Genomic DNA, 22,714 nt, shown 5'->3' on the forward strand with positions numbered 1-22,714 from the left:
TTAAATATATAGGATTATTCTAAATCAGAGAGTGTTACAATTTTTAAATTCTACACTGTCAAATGCAAATATTTATAAAGTTTTATTAAACATTTTAGGGAAAAAAATATATATAATAAGACAAGTGAGTTACTCATAGCCACAAAAAAGCTAGGGTATAAAATATACACCAATTGATATAAGTGTACAAATAGTATTATTTTTTTTAAAAAAAATAATATTTATAAATAAATTTTATAATAATTTATAAAATTAAAAAATTAATGGTTAATTACATTTTATTCACGCTTAATAAATTGTAACGAATATTTTGTGATTAGTACCTTTCTACCAATCAAATATGGTAATATATGCAAGTGTATAAATTATTATTATTATTATTTGTAAGCATAATATTAATAATTCTTTTCTTTTGTTTCGTTTGTGGTGTATGAATACTTTTGTCTAGTATATTGCTAAAGTTATTTACATTGAATGAAAATTTAAAAATAATAAATATAGTAAATTAGTGATGTAGACTATTTAGCTATGAAATGTACTTAAATTTAATATTCCGTAGCTTACAGTGAAAACAAAAGTATAAAAACAAGAGAATTTTAAATTCTACGTTACTAGTTTTCTATTAATCAAACAATGAAAGAAAAAAACTTTAATTTCGAAGCTGCTAATTATTCATTAAATAACCATGGGTCGAAAACGCGTGAACCATAAATTCATTTGGCGTTTAATTGTTCAAGAATATTAGGTCACAAAAAATGAGGGCAAAATTATGAATACATATATTTTTTTTATTATTAACAGAGCCATCAAAGTTACTGTCTTCACTAAATATCAATATATTTTGCATAACGTTTTTATTATTTGCAAAAATTAGCTGAATAATTTTTTATCGATATTTTGCTCGCAATTTTAAACCTACGTTTGAGTTGTTACACGCAACAGTAACTAGGGGTGACAATTCAGCTCGCTGTTCGTGAGTCGACTCGTGTTCGACTCCAAATGAGCTCGAGATCTAATCGCCCATTTAAAAAAACGAACCAAATACGAGCTAAATTTTCAGATCGTTTAATAAACGAATCGAACACGAGCTGAGACTAGCTTACTCATGTTCCGCTCGATAACAGCTTGAATACATACATTTTATATTTATACATATACAAATAAATAATTGATTTTTAGCCTACCCTAAATATAAAATCCAACTCAATTCTAAAAAGCCTATTTATATATAAAGTTTCACCTATTAGGTCAAAATCAAATAAATAAAATCTCATAAACTAATCTTTTGTATACAGTTCGGCTATTATACTTTTATGAGTATAGAATCTATTATACTCATAAGTTTTTGACCGTTAAATCTACCATTTAATCATTTTCACCCGTTAAATTATACTATTCAACCAACCACCGACTCAATTTTTGAGGGCCCACTTTTAACCTAACCGTAATCACTTTCATCCTAATCACACATTTTTTTTATCTAAACGGTCGAAAATTTATGAACATAAAGGACTCTGTACTTATATGAATATAATAACTCCAGCCCTTTTATATATATTTTTTATAATTTTTTTAATTTATTATTTATGAGCCGGCTTGTGTTTGGTAAATAAGCGGAACACGAGATGAATTTTACAACCCGCTGACACCCTCTTGCAGTGACTACAAAGCGCGTCGAAGGTAAATAGGTAGAGGAGAGAAGGGTAATTTCGGTATTTTATCCCGTCGCCAACGGTCACAAAACTTTGGGTTTGAGCGCGGCGGGGCCTCGGAGTGCGTGGACGGTCAAAATCAGAGGCCCCACCCCGTCAGGCTGGACATTTACAACTACACGGGACACTTGGCAGAAATCTATTGGCTTGCTTGTCCTACGCGCAAACAAATGCCACGCACTGTGGGCCCCACAAACATTACTTCTTAATGTTTGGTTCTTCAAAAGACAAAACTTCTTAAAGAGGAAAATTCTAGAACGCACCTAGGGATGCCAATAGGTATGGATATCTAAAATTTTATTCGAATTTGAACCCGAATGAAATGGATATATTCGATGTCAAACGAATATTGATTCGGATATGGACATCAAAAATAGAAATTCGACGGATATAGATTCGAATATGAATTTTGTCTGTACCCAACCTGAACCCGAACCCGACCCCAATCCAAATTTATTTTGTATTATATATAATATATATATAAAAATTTGATGTTATATTTGAATTTATATTTTAAAAATTTAGATTTAATATAGGCTGGAGCTACTATACTCATATGAGTATAGATCTCTTTATACTCATAAATTTTCGATCGTTCAGATAAAAAAATGTGCAGTTATGATGAGAGTGGTTACGGTTAGGTTGATAGTGGGCCCCCTAGGGTTGAGTAGGTGGTTGGTTGAATAGTATAATCTAACGGATGAAAATGATTAAAGGGTAGATCTAACGGCAAAAAACTTATATGAGTACAAGAGGCTCTATACTCATAATAGTATAGTAGCCGTACTCTTTAATATAATATATTTTAAAATATTGAAAAAAGAAATAATTGTTTCGGATTCAAATTTTCGGGTTCGGGTTCGGGTTTGGATATAGATTTTTAAAATCCGTCGAGTTCGGGTTTAGGTTCGGGTTCGGGTCTCGGGTTTGGAGTCGGGTTTGGATTCGGGTTTTTAAAAATTCGCCCCAAATCCGATCCATTGACATCTCTAAACGTACCGGTCGTAAACTAATTAGATAATTTTTTAAAAAAATTAATACATTATATTATAATTATAGAAAAAAAAATTTATTATATTTTTTTTTAAAAAAAAAATGATCAACTGGTTATTAATGATGTAGTATAAGTGTGACACAGTAGACTTCCTCCAATCTAATCTACTGGCGTGTATTAATTTTATTTTTATTAAATAATTTATTAAATATTTTTAATGTTAACATATTTTAAAAAATTTAAATTTAGAGGAAAAAATTATAACACTGGAATAGAAATAAAAGTAATGTGTGGCGATGAATTGAAGGCTACTTACAGAGATTTTGGAGGGAAGCTTCCTATTGAATTTTTTTATTATTTCTAAAAATCCGTACAAAATTGTTTTTCAAAAAAAAATTATGAAAAATATTTTTTTTCTATAATTTTATTTTTTGAATAAAAAATTTTAAAAATAAAAAAAAAGACTTTTTATGAAATTTTAGAATAACAGTTCTAAAAAAAATTATGTTTCTGAAAATTAAATGGATGAAAAATATTTTTTCAGTCACAAAATTATTTTACGAAATATTTTTCAGAGAACTAAACACCTCCTGACCTATAGTAAAAAGTTATAGTTGTTACTGGATTTAGTTATTATTTTTTTTATTAATTTTATTATTATCTTTACTGAATCATTTTTTCTTCATATAGTAGATTTATTTATATCATTGTCCCTTTACATAAAACACCTAACCATAAGCTCTTGAATAGTACGTTTCAACAACCTTTTATAATTATTATGGATCAAAAAAAGAGATTATTTATGTGAGAATTATGCTATGTTCACACTATTAAAAGTAGATTTAGGTGGAAGCTTAGGCTCCGTTTGAATTTATGTGTTGTACGAAAATATGATGGAAAAAATAATATTACATTCCACATATCGTAATAAATTAATTATACTATAATTTTTTTCGATCTTATCATAATTTTATTTTATCTATTAGTATTAGATAAGCCTGATTGCCAAACAGTGATTGAATCTTTTTGAAGGCATGTAGAATCTATTATTCCCTAAATTTTTATCATTTTACTTTTATTTCTTAAGCATAATTATTCTTACAACAATACTAATTCTAATGGTTATAGCAATAAATTTCCTGTGTAGTGTGTACCATGCACGCCACGTGGAAAATGTACAAAAAGCAAATCGCGTCGGATGTGTCACGAGCGAGATTGATGGTACTACCATAATTTTTACATACAAAAAATATTAATATGTGAAATATAACAATTATTAGTAATATTTTAGTACTATGCATAAGTTGAATTATTTGTTAATGTACCTGCATGGTACGCAGTATACAAAGGAAAAAAAAAAAAAAAACACTTTTACGTGAGAGAGGCGCCACATGGATTAAAAAAATATAAAAATAAAAAAATATTCAATAACGGATAATATAACAACAATCACACGTTAAAACAATATTTTAAAAATAATATAGTACAAAGATATTTTTTAATTAAACATTGTAGATTTTATGAAAAATTACAGTGGCCAAAAAGGCCTTCACTTTATAATAACGAGAACTTTCACTCAGTTTCTGGGCCAAACAACACATCACTGTCCTTTTTGAATGTCCTTTTCTCCATAAAATGATTGTCCTGAAAAGAAAGGAGTACTTTGAGAAGGCTTCTTCATCATCAAATCACAAAGCAAAATCTTGGACGATTCAGTTGATTCGTCATTGAACGACTTAGATCTATTACACAGTTCTTCAGATGAGCAATGGAATAATTTTAGACCCAATGTTCATGTACAAAGAATTACATTCACTATACTTCTTTAAGCAAAAATGTATACAAACTTATCTGAATTATGAATCATTTTGAATTGTCTATCTAATTTTTTTAAATTTTGATTGTACTATTCAATCTTTCAATTTGTTTGATTTGATCAGTCAGCAGCACTTTAAGTTCAAATTTTAAGCTAATTGCTTATTTTAGTAAATTTATAATTATAATAATTGCATGAAATATATTAAATCTATAAACATAGATGACACAATCAAATTTTAAAGCTAAAGTGACGTTGATTGATTCAAATCAAACAAATCGAAATGTTATATGGTAGAGTCAAAAATTTTGAAAAATTGAATAATCGATTCAAAATGATTCATAGTGCAAGTAAGTTCTGTACGTTTTTACCTACTTAATTGTAGGAAATCTATGCCTCGGTCGTCCAACGAACTTGGTACCAAAATGACTAAGTCGCTCTAAATTTGTTCGGTAACGAAATTAGAGAAAATTCAAGTGTAATGGTTATAAAAATCCTACAAGTGCCATTGAAAACTCACACAAAAACCAGTAATCAACTATTACGAGCCACCAAATGCATTCTAAAAGAACAAAAACCCTTGTAGGGATAATACAGCTTTGCAAAGACATTCTCCAATCCTGGGGGTATTATGTGAGATCACAAGCGATAGCTATATTTCTTTATCTTAAACTTTTATGCCGCGCCCTACTTAAATAGTAACAAAAGAAATAATCACCCCCTCTACTCCATACTATACAGTAAAAAGAAAAAAAAAAAAAAAAGGGATGTAAAAAGGACGTACCCTCTTAAACAGCTGCATAAACGGTCCGCTTTGCGAGAGTGACTTCGGTTTGTGCAGATGGATAGTTGATCTGATCAACCATTTCGATAATCATTTCCTACGACCAGCGTCGACGATTACGTTATGATGTTTGCAACAAAAGGAACGAGACGCTTATGGTCCCTCTTCCTGCCTAGAGCGCAAGTATCAAGCACGCGCCCAAGAAGCAATCTTGTATTCTGTAGAGCTACCTCTCGCGAGGCCAATCCGCCTTCCGATGAAATTCCGCCGCCTGGCGCTCCCGCTGCATATCCTGACCCCGCTAGATTATGCAAAGGCCCACTCCGAGCCTTAAATGAAGTCTGAGGCACGAGCATACTTTGTGAAACCTTTTCTCCTGCATCATAGCCGGTTTCGTTTACTCCTGACTCATCATTGTACCCGCCCGCCACGCTGCTACAGCTCCGCAAAAGCGCTTCCAACACATTCAGCGCCTCCGAGCAAAGTGTCGTCTCTACAAGCTGTTGCACAATATAGTACACCTGAGGAATTTGCGCAGGGTCAACAGCAGTTTGCTGCAGAAGTGCTTTTAGTAACAGAAGAATCACATGCTGGTAATCCATGGGAACCCTCTCGAGCAACCTCAGCAGGTGCCCGAATGCTAAAGATGAGTGCTTGGGAAACCACTCGGCACAAATGGGCGGGGATGCACGAGCAAAGAGACCTTCGACAGTTATGATCTCACCATGAGAATATGCAAGAAAGACTTCCGCAAGATTGTCCAATGATTTTACTCGGCACCATAGTGAAATATTCAATGCCACATAGCAGGCTTTCTGGTACTGCTCCTGGGGGGGCGACATCGAACCAGGAGGAGCCGAGTCCTTGGTGAGCTGCAAACCGAGCCAGGGCAACAAACCAATAATGTGCATTAAGAGCCTTGTCTCGGGATTCCCAAATATAGAATCACAGGTCGGAACTGTTATTCGAGATAAGACCTCGATCGCTGAACCGTGGCTTACAGTGAACATGAGCCCCTTTAACACAAGGGGCTGCACGCCTTCAAAGACTGGAACTTTTCCACTCTCGTGCGGCAACCTCTCTGTACTGCTTCTTGATTCCTGCCGACTAAGATCGGATGGATCATAATTGCCATTATCCAATTCATCGCGGGGCATGCTGGATAACAATACATTCTCGGTCGTTCGATCACGGAATGACAGTCGATCGATTATCCGCACGAACAGCTCGAGAACCTGGCAGTAAATGTGTACGAAATCCGTATGCATCATCGCAACGCAGCCCCAGAAGAGCTGTGGGTAGAGAATCACTTTCTCAGGTTCCATGTTCTCCACCATTACTTGCAGTGTCAACAGAATCTCCATTGCAAACCCTAGAACGGCTGGAACGGGATTTCCCAAACACCGGTGAAGGCACCGAAGGAGCAGAACACAGCTGTCGCTTTTGACACTAGGGCGCAGAGCACGGTATATTTGGTGGGACCGGCATGCGAGGTGGCGGGACGTACACTCCATGGCCCACTTTAGTGCTTCGGCCCCCCATGTTTCGCGAAGGTCCCCTTGAAAGAAAATGGCATCAACCATACTTAGTACAAGAGCTGATAAAAGAGCACTACTAGGGAGCTCTGTTCGTACAAGAGTAGGGTCCTCATTCTCCCACATCAAACTCCCGCGCTTAGATTGAATGTACTTTATTAAGCTCACCACGTGCTGCTTATTCTCACCCTCGCTGCTCTCGACCTCATACAGTTCTAAATGGTGCCCAGCGAGTGAATAAAGAAGATTAACAAGCAAATCCTGACAATGCTCGAGGACGATGTCTTCTGAGCTGTCCATGGAAACACATGTGACATGGAATAGTAAAGGCAAGTTCTCGCGAAAATCTTCATCATTTTCGTACGCGATTTCAGCAAGGAGAATAAGAGCTATATCTGCACGAGAAAGTAAGTGCTGGTGCCCCTGCAAAGCTGACTGGAGCTCACTCGCATTGATTCCGTGAAGTCCACTTCCCCCCTGGTGCAAAATGTCTTCACCTGAATTAGGTGTATCAATGAAGCAGTCTCCACTGTCTCGGGAAACATGACGGCTCCTTAAATTGCCAGCTGAGCTTCGAACACCCATCAATGGGCCTGACATGTTCACCAGTGCAGGCAGGAGCTGGCCCGACCGGCCTGCAGTAGGATTAGTGATGTTTACCTCAGGAGGCAGAGGGCTCAAGGGACCTGAGATACTCCGGCCCGTTATGGCAGAGGTCCGCCAGCTCAAGTTTCCACTGGTGTTTCTAAGTGGGCCGTCAAGGGATCCGCGAACAAGCAAGGGAGACATATGAGGCTGGTTATCGATAACAGTTGCCATCTGGGCCGAACTGGGCCCCTGAGAGAACTCCAATATAAAATTTGCCGAAGCATCATTTTTCCCAGGTCTAACAGGGTCCTCACTATCCTCTAACATTCGTTGCGATAACTCGCACACTAGATGATCGATGGTTTGCTGAGGGCATATGCGGGCAAGATATAAGCTTACTCGTTTAGCGACCGAAAAGTACGTGGCAAATGCACCAATAATCTCTGCCGATGGGTTGGAATCACAATCCTCTATCCCTTTAGTGATCAAGAAATCAAGAACGGGAATTATATTCCTTGTGTTGCTTGCCACTGTACTCCATAGCTTCTCAACTTCATCCGGAAACTGATCCCCATGTCGCCACGTTACATAATAAAGGCTCTTAAGCAATCGCTCGCTCCACCCAGATTCCCATAACTTCAAGAAATTGAGATTCTCAATCCAAGGGGCCATGCATGTTAAAACTTGATGTTGTGCAATTATATCGACTGCATCCAGTTGGCGCTGCATGATTTCTTCACAAAGAAGTTCACTTAGCTCAGGGTGGTCTTTGGCAAGCTTGGAGGAGAGCTTGTATTGGAACTGCTGGTAGGAGTCCGGGAGGTTGCCAACAACAGAGGCCCTGTAGTGGCTTGTTCCCTCGTGGTCATCCTCGGCCCACTCACGAACAGAGAGAGTCTCCAGCATCTGGAGGGCACTATCCCGGATTTGCTTTGTTTGATCGACTACTTTGTATAAGATCAAACTTAGAAGTCTTTGGATTTCACACTTTGGGATATCCTGGCGCATGTAGACTTCGGCCAGCACGCTGAAGTAGCCGTCTGCTATGGAAGATTCTGGTGAATAGCACTAGAAAATGTTATAGGTACTGTTAGTTGGATAAGTAATGGGGTTTATATGCATGTAAATCCCTGTAAATATGCAAAATTGCATGAAATGCCCTGCAAAGGATTTGCATGTGTACCGCAGTTACAGATACTCTCAGTGGGTGCAAGCATGCAAATAAGAAAGATTTGAAGGGGCACACACAAATACCACTTTACTAGAGCTATTTTGGTAATTTCACATCTTTGCAGGGGAGTATATATGCCAAAAAAAAAGGCTAAATTACAGAAAACCCCCTGTCAATATCTGCTTTTTCACTTTCCCTCCTGTCATTCAAAAACCTACACTTTGCCCCCTTAAAAAATAAAAAAGGTTCACTTCGGCCCCTGCCGTTAGTACTCCGTTAGGGTTTCGTTTATATCTTATTTTATACCCAAAATACCCCTAAAATCCTCATCCATGCCCGCACACATACCCTCGGCCGCCACCTCGCCCTCGCCCTCGCCCTCGCCCGCCCCTCTGTCCATGCCCAGACACACGCCCTCACCCTCCTCTGCCGCCGGGATGAGCAAGATTGGGGAGGAAGATATGAATAAGACGAGGGCAATTTGATCATTTTTTTACACCGTTTCCCCCTATGAACAATTTTCATTTTTCAAGGGAGCAAAGTGTAGATTTTTGAATGACAGGGGGGAAAGTGAAAAAGCAGAAATTGACAGGAGGGTTTTATGTAATTTAGCCAAAAAAATATATATATAAGTTAACACAAGAAAACGTAAAAGAATCCAGATTGTGATATAACTGATCTGGAGTTCAGCACACCATGTTATGGGACATTTCATCTCAACTAAACCAAAATGAAAGTACATATGGAACATTCTGAGATAGTGGAGTTGTCATGAACCAAAATAAAGACAAAGGAACAGAATCAAAACTAACCTGGTCAATGCAAGCTGGAAACAGATCTAAATTTGTCTGCAAAAGATTCTTCAATGCAGTTTTCGCCAAAAGAGTTCTGAGATGACTCCCTTTATTTTTGTCCTTTCCCCCAAAACGTCCCCCGTCACCCATATTCTTTGAGTGTGACGGTGTTCGCGGATCTACTGGCGAATAACCAAATGGCGCTCTTGGAGTTGGCTCCGTAAATAAACTATTGATCCATGATATTACCCGACCCGTCATCTTTCTTGCATTATCATCAAAGCAAGTTCCATAAAGCAGAGAAGCAATGGCATTCATCGAGGCCCATTGTATAGCCTCTGCCTGCTCAACTACTTCTCTGTCAAATGCTAATTTGTCTATAGATTCCCTTGACCGGTTATGTTGACTTAACTTGTACCGCTCAAGCTCGCGGCGATAGTCGCTGCTGCCTTCCTGGCCCCATGTGCTTGTATCATCGGACCAAGTAAGTAGGAGATCAAAGAGCTTCTTACGAGTTCTTGAATCAAACCTCTCTGACTTTGACTCGACAAACTCTGGAGCTAAGTATCGAAGAACAGAAGCTAATGCATATCGAAGAGGTTGCAAGTCCTGAAAACTATTATCAGCAGTTTGTGCAGTTATTTGGCGGTACGTTTCTTCGATGAATTTAAGGTAGTGCAGGCGGAAAACAGGTTTGCGACCAAGCATACCCGGCCAGATCTTCTCAGCAATCATCCGGTGCACATTAGCGACATGAATGCGGAGTTCTTCACGGCGTGACCTCTGATTCTGCAAATGCATATACATCATGCTAGTGCTAGTTAGTAAGATTTTTGGAAATTTTTGTAAGCAAGATGTGTGTGTAACTAGCTTAGTCATATTATAGAGAGCTTTATCAATCATTTCTCATCAACCATATATTTGACTCTGCATTGCCTCAAATTTACAGAATAAAAACCACTTTTACTTTAATCTACAGTCGAAAACAAGAGGCATGGTCAGAAAACTTTTATCTCTATAGCCATTTGAGAGAGAGATGCAATGCAAAAAGTCACACCCCGCACACCATGTGCGATTTGGGGCCTGTTTGGCACAGCTCACTTTCTGTATATCCTGAAAAACTCGTGTGGGCGATTACAAGATGCTTCCTCTGTTCCAAGCTATGGCGGCCAAAGCATCAAATAAGATGCTTCTGCAAAGGGGCTATTGGGTTGCACATGACACACCTTAACGCATTGCCAAACGGGACCTAAATTATGAAACTTGCTTAACACTTCAAAATGAAGGACTAGCAGAAGAACTAAATATCACTGGCTTGTCTGTGCAGAAAATCAAGAAAACAGGTTATAATTAATCATCATACCTTCCATTTTGGCTTTGCTTCTGTTTCGGATGAAACCTCTTCAATAAAGGATGCAAGTTCACCAAACATGGTTTCACATACTTCTATATGTGAATGACCAAGGGCAGCTATAGCAGCAAGCTGAAGCAAGAAATAATGGAAGTCAACCATGGTAGTATTGACACATAATATGAGAAAAGACATCAAAAAGCTCCACTCAAAAGCAGCATGCCATAAGCTGCTGACAAAGAGTAAATAACTTCGTAAAGGGGTGTTATTTCAAATTATTTAGATATATAACAAGGACTCAACTGAACTAATGGCATTAGAAAAACTAGGAGGGATTTCCCAATATATATGGTCCAGTTCCACTAATGCATATAACTAGGTTTGCAGAAAAAAATTCACAAAGAAAAAGACTTTTCTACGTTCTCCCCTCACACAAGATGCTTTAACTTAAATATGTACCACGCAATTTTCAGCAAAGTAAAATTTCTGCAGTTCTTTCTGGCTTTTGATAACAAATTGATGGGCACAATGTTACTGTAGCAAAACAAATGAAGATTCGGTAATATCCAGCAAATTGTCAAGTAGATTAAAGAACAAAACTTGCTGAGTTCTAACAAAGTTACGACCTCAGAGAAGGTATCTTAAAAGTAAAGATTTTACTGGCATGGACTCACTGTATGCGTCTCTGAACCAAGCCTGAGTGATTGAAAAATCAGATGGAAAAGCTCTTTAGCAGCGGTAAAGCCAACTTCTTCTCGATTATCAGGTGGGCATGAGCATGCAAACATCGCATATACTATCCATTGGTCCAGTTTGCTGTCTGCATCTTGTGATTGCTGAGATTTCCCACCCAGTTCTGATGGTGTAATTTGCGCAAGTCTCCGCACAACCTCTAACCTATAGAACAACAAGTTACAAGTAAATACCAATCATTAAGAGAAAATAGTAAAAGCTTTAATCTTTTCTCAGAATCTTAAAAGGAGAAAACCACAGGCATGGATCTATTCTTCAATGATTTACAAAATTCATGCAGATCACCAAGTGCATATCATGATTGTCAGTCACGCTTTAAACGAATGATTGATCAGGATATAAAAAGTACCCATTGTTTACAAACTTTAAACAAATGACTAGAACATGCATCACATCATCATTATCCATTCCTTCTAAAACAACTTGGGTAGGCCAGATCAGCTCTCAAAGTCAAGAGGATGAAGAAGAATTTACAACCTTATAGAGTTGGTTGTCAACTTCCAGAATTCGGGCCTTATACCTCACAAAAGAAAAAAATGGCCAAGATAAGGGCAGGATAGCAGAAGTTAGCTGTTACAGTTTAAGTTTACGCATCAGATGAGCAATCCTGTAAACATTACTCTTAAAATAGCCAGAACTTAAATGAGGAGAAAAATCTAGATGAAGAGAAAATGATAAAAATGAAGCAGGGAGCTTCTTCTAGACACAAATGAGCAGAATTATTAAATGAGAAAAAAAAATATAACATCATGTATTTAGTTTAAAAGATAATAAAATTTAATTGATAAACATGCACATTAATATAATCTGCTGACTTAATATGATATTTCGTCTCATTATTTACTACAGCTAAAAGACAAAGTACATAAAGTCAAATCTTTAACAAACAAAATAAAAAACCCTTCATAAATAATGATAGCAATTTTCTTGCCTGCCTTGCTGCACAGAATAAGGACAAAGTTCAGCCGCATACTTTACAACTTCACTAAGACAGCGTGCCCATCTGTTTTTATCAGGGCTTTCAAGAATGGATTGAAGTGTTACATCTGGCGGGATGGGATCCAACTCCCGTCTCAAATCAAAAGGGCGGACAGGATCCCAATATGAGCTCTGAACAATGTCATCCTGCAAATTCATCGATAGAGAAGTCAAGGTCCACTCGATTCACATGAAAAAGTCACAGATTTTGGCAGCTTACATGCCTACCCTTCTTCCCCTTCCCNCCCCCCCCCAACCCAAAAAAAAAAACCAAAAAAAACAGAGGGTTTTTTTGTATATACTCTCTGCAAATATGTGACATTACACAAATAAGCCTGAAAAGTTGATCTTTATGTGGGCACCCCAGCAAACTGTATTATGCATTCATGCCCCTGCCAGGGTATGCTCAAAACCTTTTTTACATAAATACACCCTGCAATGCAAGCACCCATATAAGCAAAGTTTTCAAGCATACAAAAGTTTTCAGGTGTACAAGCACAGATACCATCTTTACAAGGTATATCGACAAATTTTTTTTTTTTTTTTTGAGAAAACATATGCACAACTTAACATATTCCTGGGTTTATACATGCTAAAAACCCAAAGCTGAAACACAAACTTACCCCGTTTTCTTCTAAAACATCAATAATAAATATCGGTTCTGGCTCATTTTTCAGCTTGTGATCACCCCGATCATTGGCGAAGCAATCTCTAATATCGTTTCTTAAAGCCCGAACGCAACGCAGTAGTTCTAAAGCAGTATGCCTAATCTGAACATCCACAGAACAGAGAAAAATTAGACCAACTGCATCCATTTCTGCTGCTCGGAACTCGGACAGATCCCCTGACTGAAGAAAAGGAGATCTCTGGAAAGCATCGCTCTTCTTTAGGATTTCCTTCTTTAGGATTTCCTCAGATAAACAAACCCTCCAAAGCCGCATTAACTCCACTAAGCGGCCCAGTGATGTCTGAATTAAGAGAGGGAACTCATCTGGAAGCTTTAGTATGAAGTTGGCCATGCCTTTTAAAACAGCATAGCGACGGTGTGGTAAATATCGTACTATCCGGTTCATAACCTGCACAGCTTCTTCACGAACACCAGGATCTATACTTATGCCATGCTGGGGAATTATTTCAGTTATTTTATCACTGCGTCCCACTTCTTCTATTATATATGGAATGCACTTTAGAACTGACCTGAAGAGAGTGCCCTGAGATTTTTCCTTTGTCGCAGTATCTGGAGAATTGGAAATACCACTTTGTAAACCAATGAAGTATTCAACCCATGTAATATAGCACACAAAATGCATAAACTAACTAATCCACCTAATGTCCAGCTTACCAACTGACTGAATAATAGAACTTTTCTCCAGGTTTACTTTTTGATCTTAATAGCTTGTGGAAGGATAATTAAACATCAAAATTTGTCGCAATTACATACTTGATGCATGTTGAATGACTACTCAGAGAGCATAGAACTCTACAAGAGAAACAACATAAAAGCCAGAACAAAGTTCAATTTCAAGAAATCACACTCTAAGACACTTTCATAGCAGGCTTAGGGAGATGATATTTGTAGGTAAGTTGCCATAATATGAAGTTACCAAAATTTCTTCTTTGCATAGATAATCCTGCAAAGGTTGTCATCACCATTTCATTAAATCCCTTTCCCCAACAAATATGGAGGTCATTTAAGCTGTTGATGCTTCTCTTCCATTTTAGAAGACAAGATCACAAAATAAGTAGATGATGACCAGGGAAATATATAGGAAGACCTAAAATAATTCATTACCTGTAACGAAATTCATGAAAAAACATGAACTATTCAGGAGAGACAGGAAAAAGCAGCAGTACCAAAGGCAAAGTGGTAGCCGAAGTTTCATAGGTTTTCTTCAGTACCACAACATTATGATTAACATGTCAGTCCAAACAGGCTGGTTTTAGTTACAGAGGTATTGATTGCAAGTCCGAGGATGCATCTCCTTAGCTGCTACATCAAAGTCATCACACATCTTCCAACCAACATATAAACTATAAAGAACTACTAGACAAGCTACCTCTTATTGCACGTTACCATATATTTATCAACAAAATGTCCATTCAGTAAAGGCGGCAACCTCAAGTTATTAGCATCAAGCTTTGAATGGAGTAGTAATGAAGGTGTCACAGGAGGAAGAATTCTGTTGGACAGCAATCGCAAGTTGTTTGTATCAAGCTTTGAATGGAATAGCAATGATTTTATGGCTACCACTAAAAAGAGGTGCCATGAAGGCTGAAGCAAAGATTTGACTTCTCAATAGAACAAAATGAATAAAATTCACTAGATTAGTCAGTCTTCTTAGATATCAAATTAGCCATTACCCACCCACCCCCACCAACCAAAAAAAAAAAAAAAAAAACCTTCATAGATCTTATGATTTCAAAATAGACAAGTACATAACCCTCTCTCTTAAATATGTTGCAATGACAAAATAAAAGATTAAAGGCATATGAGAAGAGTACCAATTGTAGTCTTGGACGATGTAAGAAGAGCCAGGCTGTAGGTCTTATTACACGACCTTAAGATTAACTCAATTGCAGATTTCACTTTTGGAACATACTGACCGATGCCATGAACTGAAATATTATTGAACAAGTCATGTTAATTCATATTCTGTCTACTGAAAAGTTATAAGATAAATAAAATCAAAAGCAAAAGAGATAATTTGTTAAAATGAAACGATGCATCACCATGGAAAACATCCAAACCGAATTGCTGATTTGAAGAAGACATAACAATGGCAAGCAGAGCCCTTAGACCAATAACCTTTGCCTCACTTAAACTATCAGGTTTCAACAATTCCAGTATCATATGATTCATGGCGAAATCTAGGTTGCTCTCAGCTAAAGTCACACAAAACTCAACAAGCTTATCATGCTGAACATCCTGAGTCAGCAAACCTTTCCTCAAAACTGCCAGTAACTGAGCGGTCACACTGTCTAAATAATCCCATACACGATTTTTAGCTTGATATTCTGCATAAACATTTAGATAAAACTTTACAAGTCGATGAAGACAGTCAAGTGCCATTGAACGATGGTTTTTGTCCTGCACAGATTAGGTAGTCATTATATTTGTGCGTGATAGAGCAGATAGGGGAGAAAGAGCAGTAACACTCAGAGAGCTAACATGAGAACATAGCTAGACTTAAACCATATAAAGGCAGAACCCACTTTAAGATGCTTGTACAAGATCTCCATATGGGGACTAAAGTTAGAGTTGAAAGTTTGGGGATCGCCAAGACATAGTAAAAGGGTCACCAATGGGAAACCAACCTGGACAAAAAAAAATAATTCCATCAATTTTAATTGTGAAACAATGAGTTATGAGATGATCCAGATAAGAAACAAGCGATGTAATAAAAAACAAAAAATAAAATAAAATAAAATCTGCCGGAAAAAGCAAAGTCTATGATTTAAGAAAGCAATCTAAGAGTATAACTTTCATGCAAAAATTATAATCTGAAGCTGTTTGGCTCTTATATAGGAAAATTGTTAATAACATAGTCATTTTCCCAAAATTTGCATCACAATGACTCCTGCTATTTGTCAGCAAATTTGGATCATAATTTTCTTGCAGAAGTTATTATATATCTGAATGCTAGATAACAAAAGGTCTGAATGCTGGATAACAAAAGGTGCATGTTAATCTGAATATGGTATGCAGACCAATTCCTATTAAAATTTATCATTCTAATTCAGTTTACCAAATTTTGCATGTTCAGTAAATTTTCTTGTACTTCCCATTGATATTTGTTTTATTGTGAGAAATATCTATTCGTGATTTTCTTCTAGACTTATCCAATATAGAATGAAGTAGAACTTAAGAATAACCTGTTTAAACATCAGTAATGGTTATAATGACTTTGGCATGGCAACAATTTCTTAATAGTTAGCAATAAATTGATCCCAAGAATCTTCCATATTTGAATAACAGAAGTCTCATTCCGGGTGAAACCAAGAAAACTTATGCTCCTAATACAGGGATCTTACTTTGGCTGATAAAAATTCCTTACACCTACTTAAAGCACTAGAATAGTAACTTCTCAATCTATGTAGAACAGTAACTCAATTTATGTAGACAGATTTTTATCATATAGCTAGAAATACAGTGAGATATAAGTATGATAACTTCTTTTAAGAAGAAGTCTTGAAATAAAGGCAATTAGAATCAACAATCTGAAAAGAGAATAGAACAAATCAAATAAGTAATCAAGACACTGGCTTACAAAAACAAGTTTAATGCCAACAACTCTTATTCAGGACATGCTACTTCTGATATGTTGGAACATAATTAACTAATTTAGATAGGAAGAAAAGAAACTCTTTTTAAAGTTATCGTTATAGCAAAAAATACTAATTACTGAGATGCATTAAAAGTTGAATCAATTACCAATTCCGTGCTAAACTAGAAAATCTTAAAAAAAGGAGTTTCTCTATGGTGATCACCAAATTAGACAAGAAAGCAAATTAAGAACCATAATCAGAAAACAAAATATAGGCTTAAATTGCCACTCAAGTGGGATCCCACTAGACACACATATTTTGTGTCAAATATAAGAAAAAGAAGAAAAATCATCACTACAATTAAGTAAACTTTATAGCATCCAATCATCACTACAATTAAGTAAACTTTATAGCATCCACTTACAGCTATGTGTTTGCTCTGTTTTTCCATCCAATGCATAAGCTGGCCCCTGATTCGAGCAACAGCTTCATACCACAAAGTTAGTGCGGGATCGACACCAAATGGAGGCCAGTTACTTTTGCCACCCTCTGCAAGCGGTGCCAGTATGCTTGAAAGCATGCTGCAAAGCGCATGTTGGAGTTCACTCTTTCTTTTAGGGGGAGAGGGTTTAAGAGGATTGGCTTTTGCAACAAAGGATGCTGAAGCATTTAACCCCCCCTCCGTCTTTACCTGACAGTTTATAAGTTGCATCAAGTATCTCTATCAGGAGATAAGCCATAATTCAGTAAAACTAAACAATGTTCACGATATTACACAAAACACAAATCAAAATGGAGGATCAAATCCACTCAATCGAGTCATCAATACATATACGCGCACACGCGCACGCGCACACACATATATGTAAAATGCAGATAAAACTCTCCATCCTCTGGTGCAGGAAAAATAAATAAATTAACTAATGGAGTGGGTTTTCTAGAAGAGAGAAGTACTTTATAAGTATGCTTATGTAGTCAAAGATATGTATAAAAGAAAAGGACAACACAGAGTCAGATTATCATTGAGCAGGAAAAAGTTTCAAAGCAAAAGGTCAAAGACCAAGGGGAAAAAAAGTGATCTAACAGCATTGACGTACCCCCAGTTTAAGGTAGCGCATCCCATTAATAATGCTAAGCGTCTCACTTCTGGCCACACTAGTTTCAATACGGCGAGTATTCAACTCCATGAAAAACCGTTCTGTCACAGAACTAAACCTGTATACTTGGATATTGTCAAATTTAAGCTGATGCAGAAAACCAGAAGCTTTAGATATTATGAGATGCCGAAAACCATTCACAAGCATCATTTTAATGGTAAGCTGACATGTATTTGACTTCAATGGAAAGGAAATGGGGGTTTACACACCTAATCCGTGATAAAGCACCTAATAGTTGGGCAACCAGATCTAAGAGAAGCCCCCGCAAATCAACCAATGAAGGATAGTCAACTTGGCTAACAACCCTACACAGTAAGCCAAAGGACTAGATGTCAGAAATAGTTTTTCGCAAAATAAATGAAATTTAAAAGTTATTATGACACAATAAGCTTCTTAAATTTGCTCCAAGCAATAGCTACAGTATGCTACTAGCCTACTATGCTCATTATGATTACTGCGAAACACACGCCTTGTTACTGAAGCGAAGTATGCTAAGTATGTATTGGTTGTCAAAAGGCTTTAATATTTAAAAATGATGTTCAAGACTGGTTGTCAAAAGGCTTTAATATTTAAAAATGATGTTCAAGACATTGAGGCAATCATATGTTAATGATGCACACTAAGTCAGTTCTAATATGAGAAAGGTTCACGGCAGATATTCATATAGAATAATATCTTGTTTAGAAAATTGGTCATGTTGGACAGCAGATCTCACCTGTCAGCGTTAATTAGCCAGTCAAATACAAAATCTTCCAGACCAGTCCAAAATCTTTCTGCAGCATAAGCAATTGGATTAACAAAAGTTAGGAGATTAGATGCCTACAGATGGTTCAAGGAAAGAATAGACAATCAAAAAGCATGTGAATAACCTGCAATTCCCTCCTGAGGGCAACACTCTGCAAATGGGATACAAGCAGAGCAGAATATGCACTCCACTGCTAGCTGTGGAAGTTAAAAAGAAGAAAAAGAAAAGGTAAAAAAAATAATAATAATAACTTGACTGCACATGATTTCCCAGGAAGAGAACCCTAGACTGGGAAAAGTGAAATTGGAGATTGAACAAATTTAATCTAATAACTCTCTTTAAACACCCAAAAAATTGCCTCTTTAACACACTGTGCAAAAAAGAAATAACCTCAGACACCGATGATAATATTGCTCTGAAGCTAAGAATCACAATCATAAAGAACATCACAATGCATGAAAAACAACATAAAAGTTATCACTATACAAAACTCTGTCAAATGCCAAAATATGCACAAGTTTTGACAAAAGTTATCACCATAGACAAGAATCCACCACTCTATACAAGAATCTGTCAAATGCCAAAATATACACAAATTTTGACAAAAGTTATCACTATACACTAGAATCCACAAACTCCAAAACACACACAAAGGTTTTTAAGTAAAATTTGAGAACAATGATGAACAAAGATAATTCCTTTCGTCATTAAATAAATGCATTAAGCATTACTGTTGGAAAGGAGAATTAGCTACAAATGACAAAATAATCAAAGACTATCCATAGGAAGTACACTCTTACATGACTAACAAGAACCAGAAAAGACAAATGCAATATTATATTTATGGCGAAGGCTTAATTTCTAACCTAAGAATCATGGATATTCATAAGGTTTTGGACATGATATAAGATGGATATGTTGATAGGCAATCTTTGACAATAAGGCAAATTATATAGTTGTGCCTGCTTTGAAGTCTGACGAACTACACTACAATTATACTGAAGCAAGAATCTCTACTTTGTTTATCAACAAAATCGTACATTCATAACATAAAGCCTGAGGCACAATAGAAGGCATCAGTTAGTAAGATAGAAAAATAGAAAAAAAAAGAACAAAAGAAGTTAAGCCATACATAATAAAAGTTTTCATGTCATGTGACATGAAAACCAAATGCGGACTCCTTCAGATCAATATATTTACTTCTGAAGCCAACACCCTTAAAGGTTAAGTGAAACAGGAAAGTAGTGCCCTCTGTTCCAAATAAAAGGACTCTGAACAATAATGAATGCTGAAAACCCCCTTCTCAGAGATTTTCCATGAGTAGTGGAACAGCACTGGTATTTTTAAAGAACAAAAAAAATGTATAATGAAAAGAAGTAATCAAGATGTACTCTAGAAGCATGAAATGGGCACCATGTCTGACGTACCGACACCTATTGTACTAGAATATGCATGCAACATAGCTGCTAACAAAAGTTTATTAATAAAGAAATATAGTAGATAAAAATATCAACCTTCTTTTGATACGTAGAGGCATCGTGGCCACCCTTTGGCGATTCACTGAAAAGCAATAAGAAATCAGGTTAATTAGGGGATAAAAAAAGTAACGTAGAAAAGAAGAAAAAAAGCACTTTCCATAGTTTGTAAAATCAATAAAGTATAATGAAAGAAAGAAGACATGCTCCAACAAGTATTAGCACACAGAATCAATTCAGTAGGGGTAACAAATTACAGATCAAAATAATACAGGTGGACTTTTAAAAGTTAACCTTCCGGTAACCAAGCATACAAGTTAAAAAACAACTATATGACCTGATCTTTATGATCAAAATACCACATAACCTGAAACTATCTTAGCCATTAAAATTTAGAGCAACAGCACTTTCCAAAAATTAATTGATGGCTCTGCTAAATAAGTAAATCCACATGGGTAATTTTTTTTTTTTATATTTGAGCAATGGAATCCGACTCAAAATAGCAGAATTGCAAAGGCTAATTAAGAGGAGTCACTATTGGACTGTGAAGAATACCTTTCTCTCCACCGAAGAAGAGCTTCCAAAAGAGGTACAGGCGTATGCCGGGCAACCATAGCTAGTGAATCCAAGACTTGCTCATAACTCGGATCCGATGGCCGAAGGTACTGTCCATCCTGTTAACTATGGTCGTTAGAAGTGAGGATAAGATTTCAGGTATAACATTCTGAAGTGACATCACCTGAACAAGCATATTAGTATTCTACTTTGTCGTTAGGACATTGAATATTGGAAATAAAAACTCCTAACTGCAGCATCACCTTTTCTACTTAAGGAATCATGCTTGTAACAATCAATGTGAGATTCGTGGGACGTAATTATGTGGTGCGACCAGAGTTCCTTACAAACCACTTCAACAATGATAAGTAGGAGGAGTAGGGAGAGAAACCACAAGATAAAGATACCTGTAATGTGATAGTAAGCAGAATTTCTGGTTGTATATTTGTGAGTTAAAGGAAGTTGAGATTTAGGTTAACAATTGTGGAAACTGTAGCACCAGACTCGTTTCCGTTTTTTTTTCCCCCCTACAAATAGCACTACACTAAAATTAGTTGCCACTACACTAAAATGAGTTACCACTTTATAGATTTCAAACTGGTCAATCCAGAGTAGAATGCTCATGTTCATCGAGGTCAATCGAACACCTATTACACTACTCGTTCTTCTCTTCTCTATCCTTCAAATAAAGCATCACCTACTCAAAATTTCCTTTTTTTCCCCCTTTTTATCCTCTCATTCTTTCTCCAAAACACGGAAACATCACAAGCTACAGGGACCGCACCTAGGGTTTCTACTGCATGAATCATACTAAATATCTGCGCCAAATTTCGCCGGAGACTCCAACACAGCAAGAGTCCCTTGGCACCCTAAGTAGAAACGAATCTCGTAGAGACTAATCGCCTATCCCAAAGGGGATCCTTGTGGGATCAAAGAGGATTCCGCATCCAATTCACACTCCCCAACTAGGGCATCGAAGAGAAGGGTTTCTAGAGAGACCTGGGCTTGGGCGGTTTCGATGCGGCGGCGCGCGAGGGGGAGGAAGCGCGCGAGGAGAAGGTCCACCATCTGCTTGGCGGCGCTCCCGGCGCTCATCTCCGGCGCCGGCGGCGCCGGCGGGAGCGGCGGAGGGTAGGAGGCGGCGCCGGCGGAGGCGGTCGTCCGAGGAGTAGCCAGCGCGAGATCTTGTGGAGGAGGGGGGGCGACGACTATGGCGAGTATCGCGAGCTCATGAGGTCGAGTACGGAGGGTTTCTAGAGCTCGGCATTGGAGAGGGGGAGAGGAGAATGGCGAAGAGGAGGAGGAGGAGGAGGAGGACGACGACGACGTTAGCTTGGAGACGACGCTGGATAGAGAAGACGCGGAAATGGCATGAATGGACTTAAGTGAGTTGTGTGACCCGCATCGGACCCGGTCGCTTTCGTAGGTTCGAGTGCCTCTCTCTGTTGCTTGTTCCACTTAATAAAAATAAAAAAAATAAAAAAAAAATACTAGTTTTTGGTTCTTTGTTTGGTATTATTATTATTATTTCTATTATTTTTAATATTAGTTTTATATGATTAAATGCTGGCGGAATTAATGCTTTTTGCGGCTTAATTTTATTTAAATGTATCTTCAAAAAAGAAAAAAAAAAAAAAAGAAATATCATGCATTCAAATTTCTACAAGATTTTAAGTGACAGATCACAAGATTTTAAGGTCCATCTGTCACTTACAATTTTCGCTCTAGTATTATTCAATCATCTTATCTTATTCATTTCAATTTTGAGCACATGTTCCTGCCATCTTCCAACAGCAATGTGCTTCTCCATTAAGTCAACATAAATGAATGGCTTGCTGGATTCACCAGCCATGTGAGATCATCTTATATGTTTGTTTCTATTTATGGTTTAATGAAAATTGCTGCTACAGCTTTGAAAAGCCAAAGTATTCTCATGTCATTAATGATGATCTAGTTCCACTCAGAAGCTGTTGGAAGAGCTTGGTTTATTCAGACACCACCAAGCAGCCAACATCTAAATTCTCCAATAAGTAATACAAA

General features: G+C 37.1%; 1 protein-coding gene across 3 annotated transcripts; it reads right to left on the reverse strand.

Moving 5' to 3' along the window:
* On the reverse strand, positions 4,142-22,045 carry LOC109727382 (protein furry homolog-like). 3 transcript variants are annotated; one of them, XR_002220760.1, is made up of 18 exons: positions 21,674-22,045; positions 20,675-20,793; positions 20,159-20,204; positions 18,769-18,841; positions 18,615-18,672; positions 18,109-18,204; positions 17,840-17,957; positions 17,167-17,433; positions 15,690-15,791; positions 15,207-15,564; positions 14,979-15,092; positions 13,100-13,713; positions 12,430-12,623; positions 11,420-11,642; positions 10,758-10,877; positions 9,413-10,183; positions 5,307-8,497; positions 4,142-4,350 (listed from the first exon to the last, which is right to left on the reverse strand). XR_002220760.1 is itself a non-coding variant. In XM_020257491.1 (17 exons), the coding sequence occupies exons 1-17, from the start codon at positions 21,767-21,769 to the stop codon at positions 5,423-5,425; spliced, it is 6,444 nt and encodes a 2,147-aa protein (XP_020113080.1). In that variant the 5' UTR covers positions 21,770-22,045; the 3' UTR covers positions 5,046-5,422. The 3 variants fall into 3 exon arrangements, 2 of the variants coding, with proteins under 2 accessions (XP_020113080.1, XP_020113081.1); XM_020257491.1 differs by lacking the exon at positions 4,142-4,350 and having other exon boundaries at positions 5,046-8,497; XM_020257492.1 differs by lacking the exons at positions 4,142-4,350; positions 15,690-15,791; positions 17,167-17,433; ... (5 more) ...; positions 20,675-20,793; positions 21,674-22,045 and adding an exon at positions 15,646-15,662 and having other exon boundaries at positions 5,046-8,497.

The sequence above is a fragment of the Ananas comosus genome, linkage group 22, assembly GCF_001540865.1.
Source record: "Ananas comosus cultivar F153 linkage group 22, ASM154086v1, whole genome shotgun sequence".
Lineage (NCBI taxonomy): Eukaryota > Viridiplantae > Streptophyta > Magnoliopsida > Poales > Bromeliaceae > Ananas > Ananas comosus.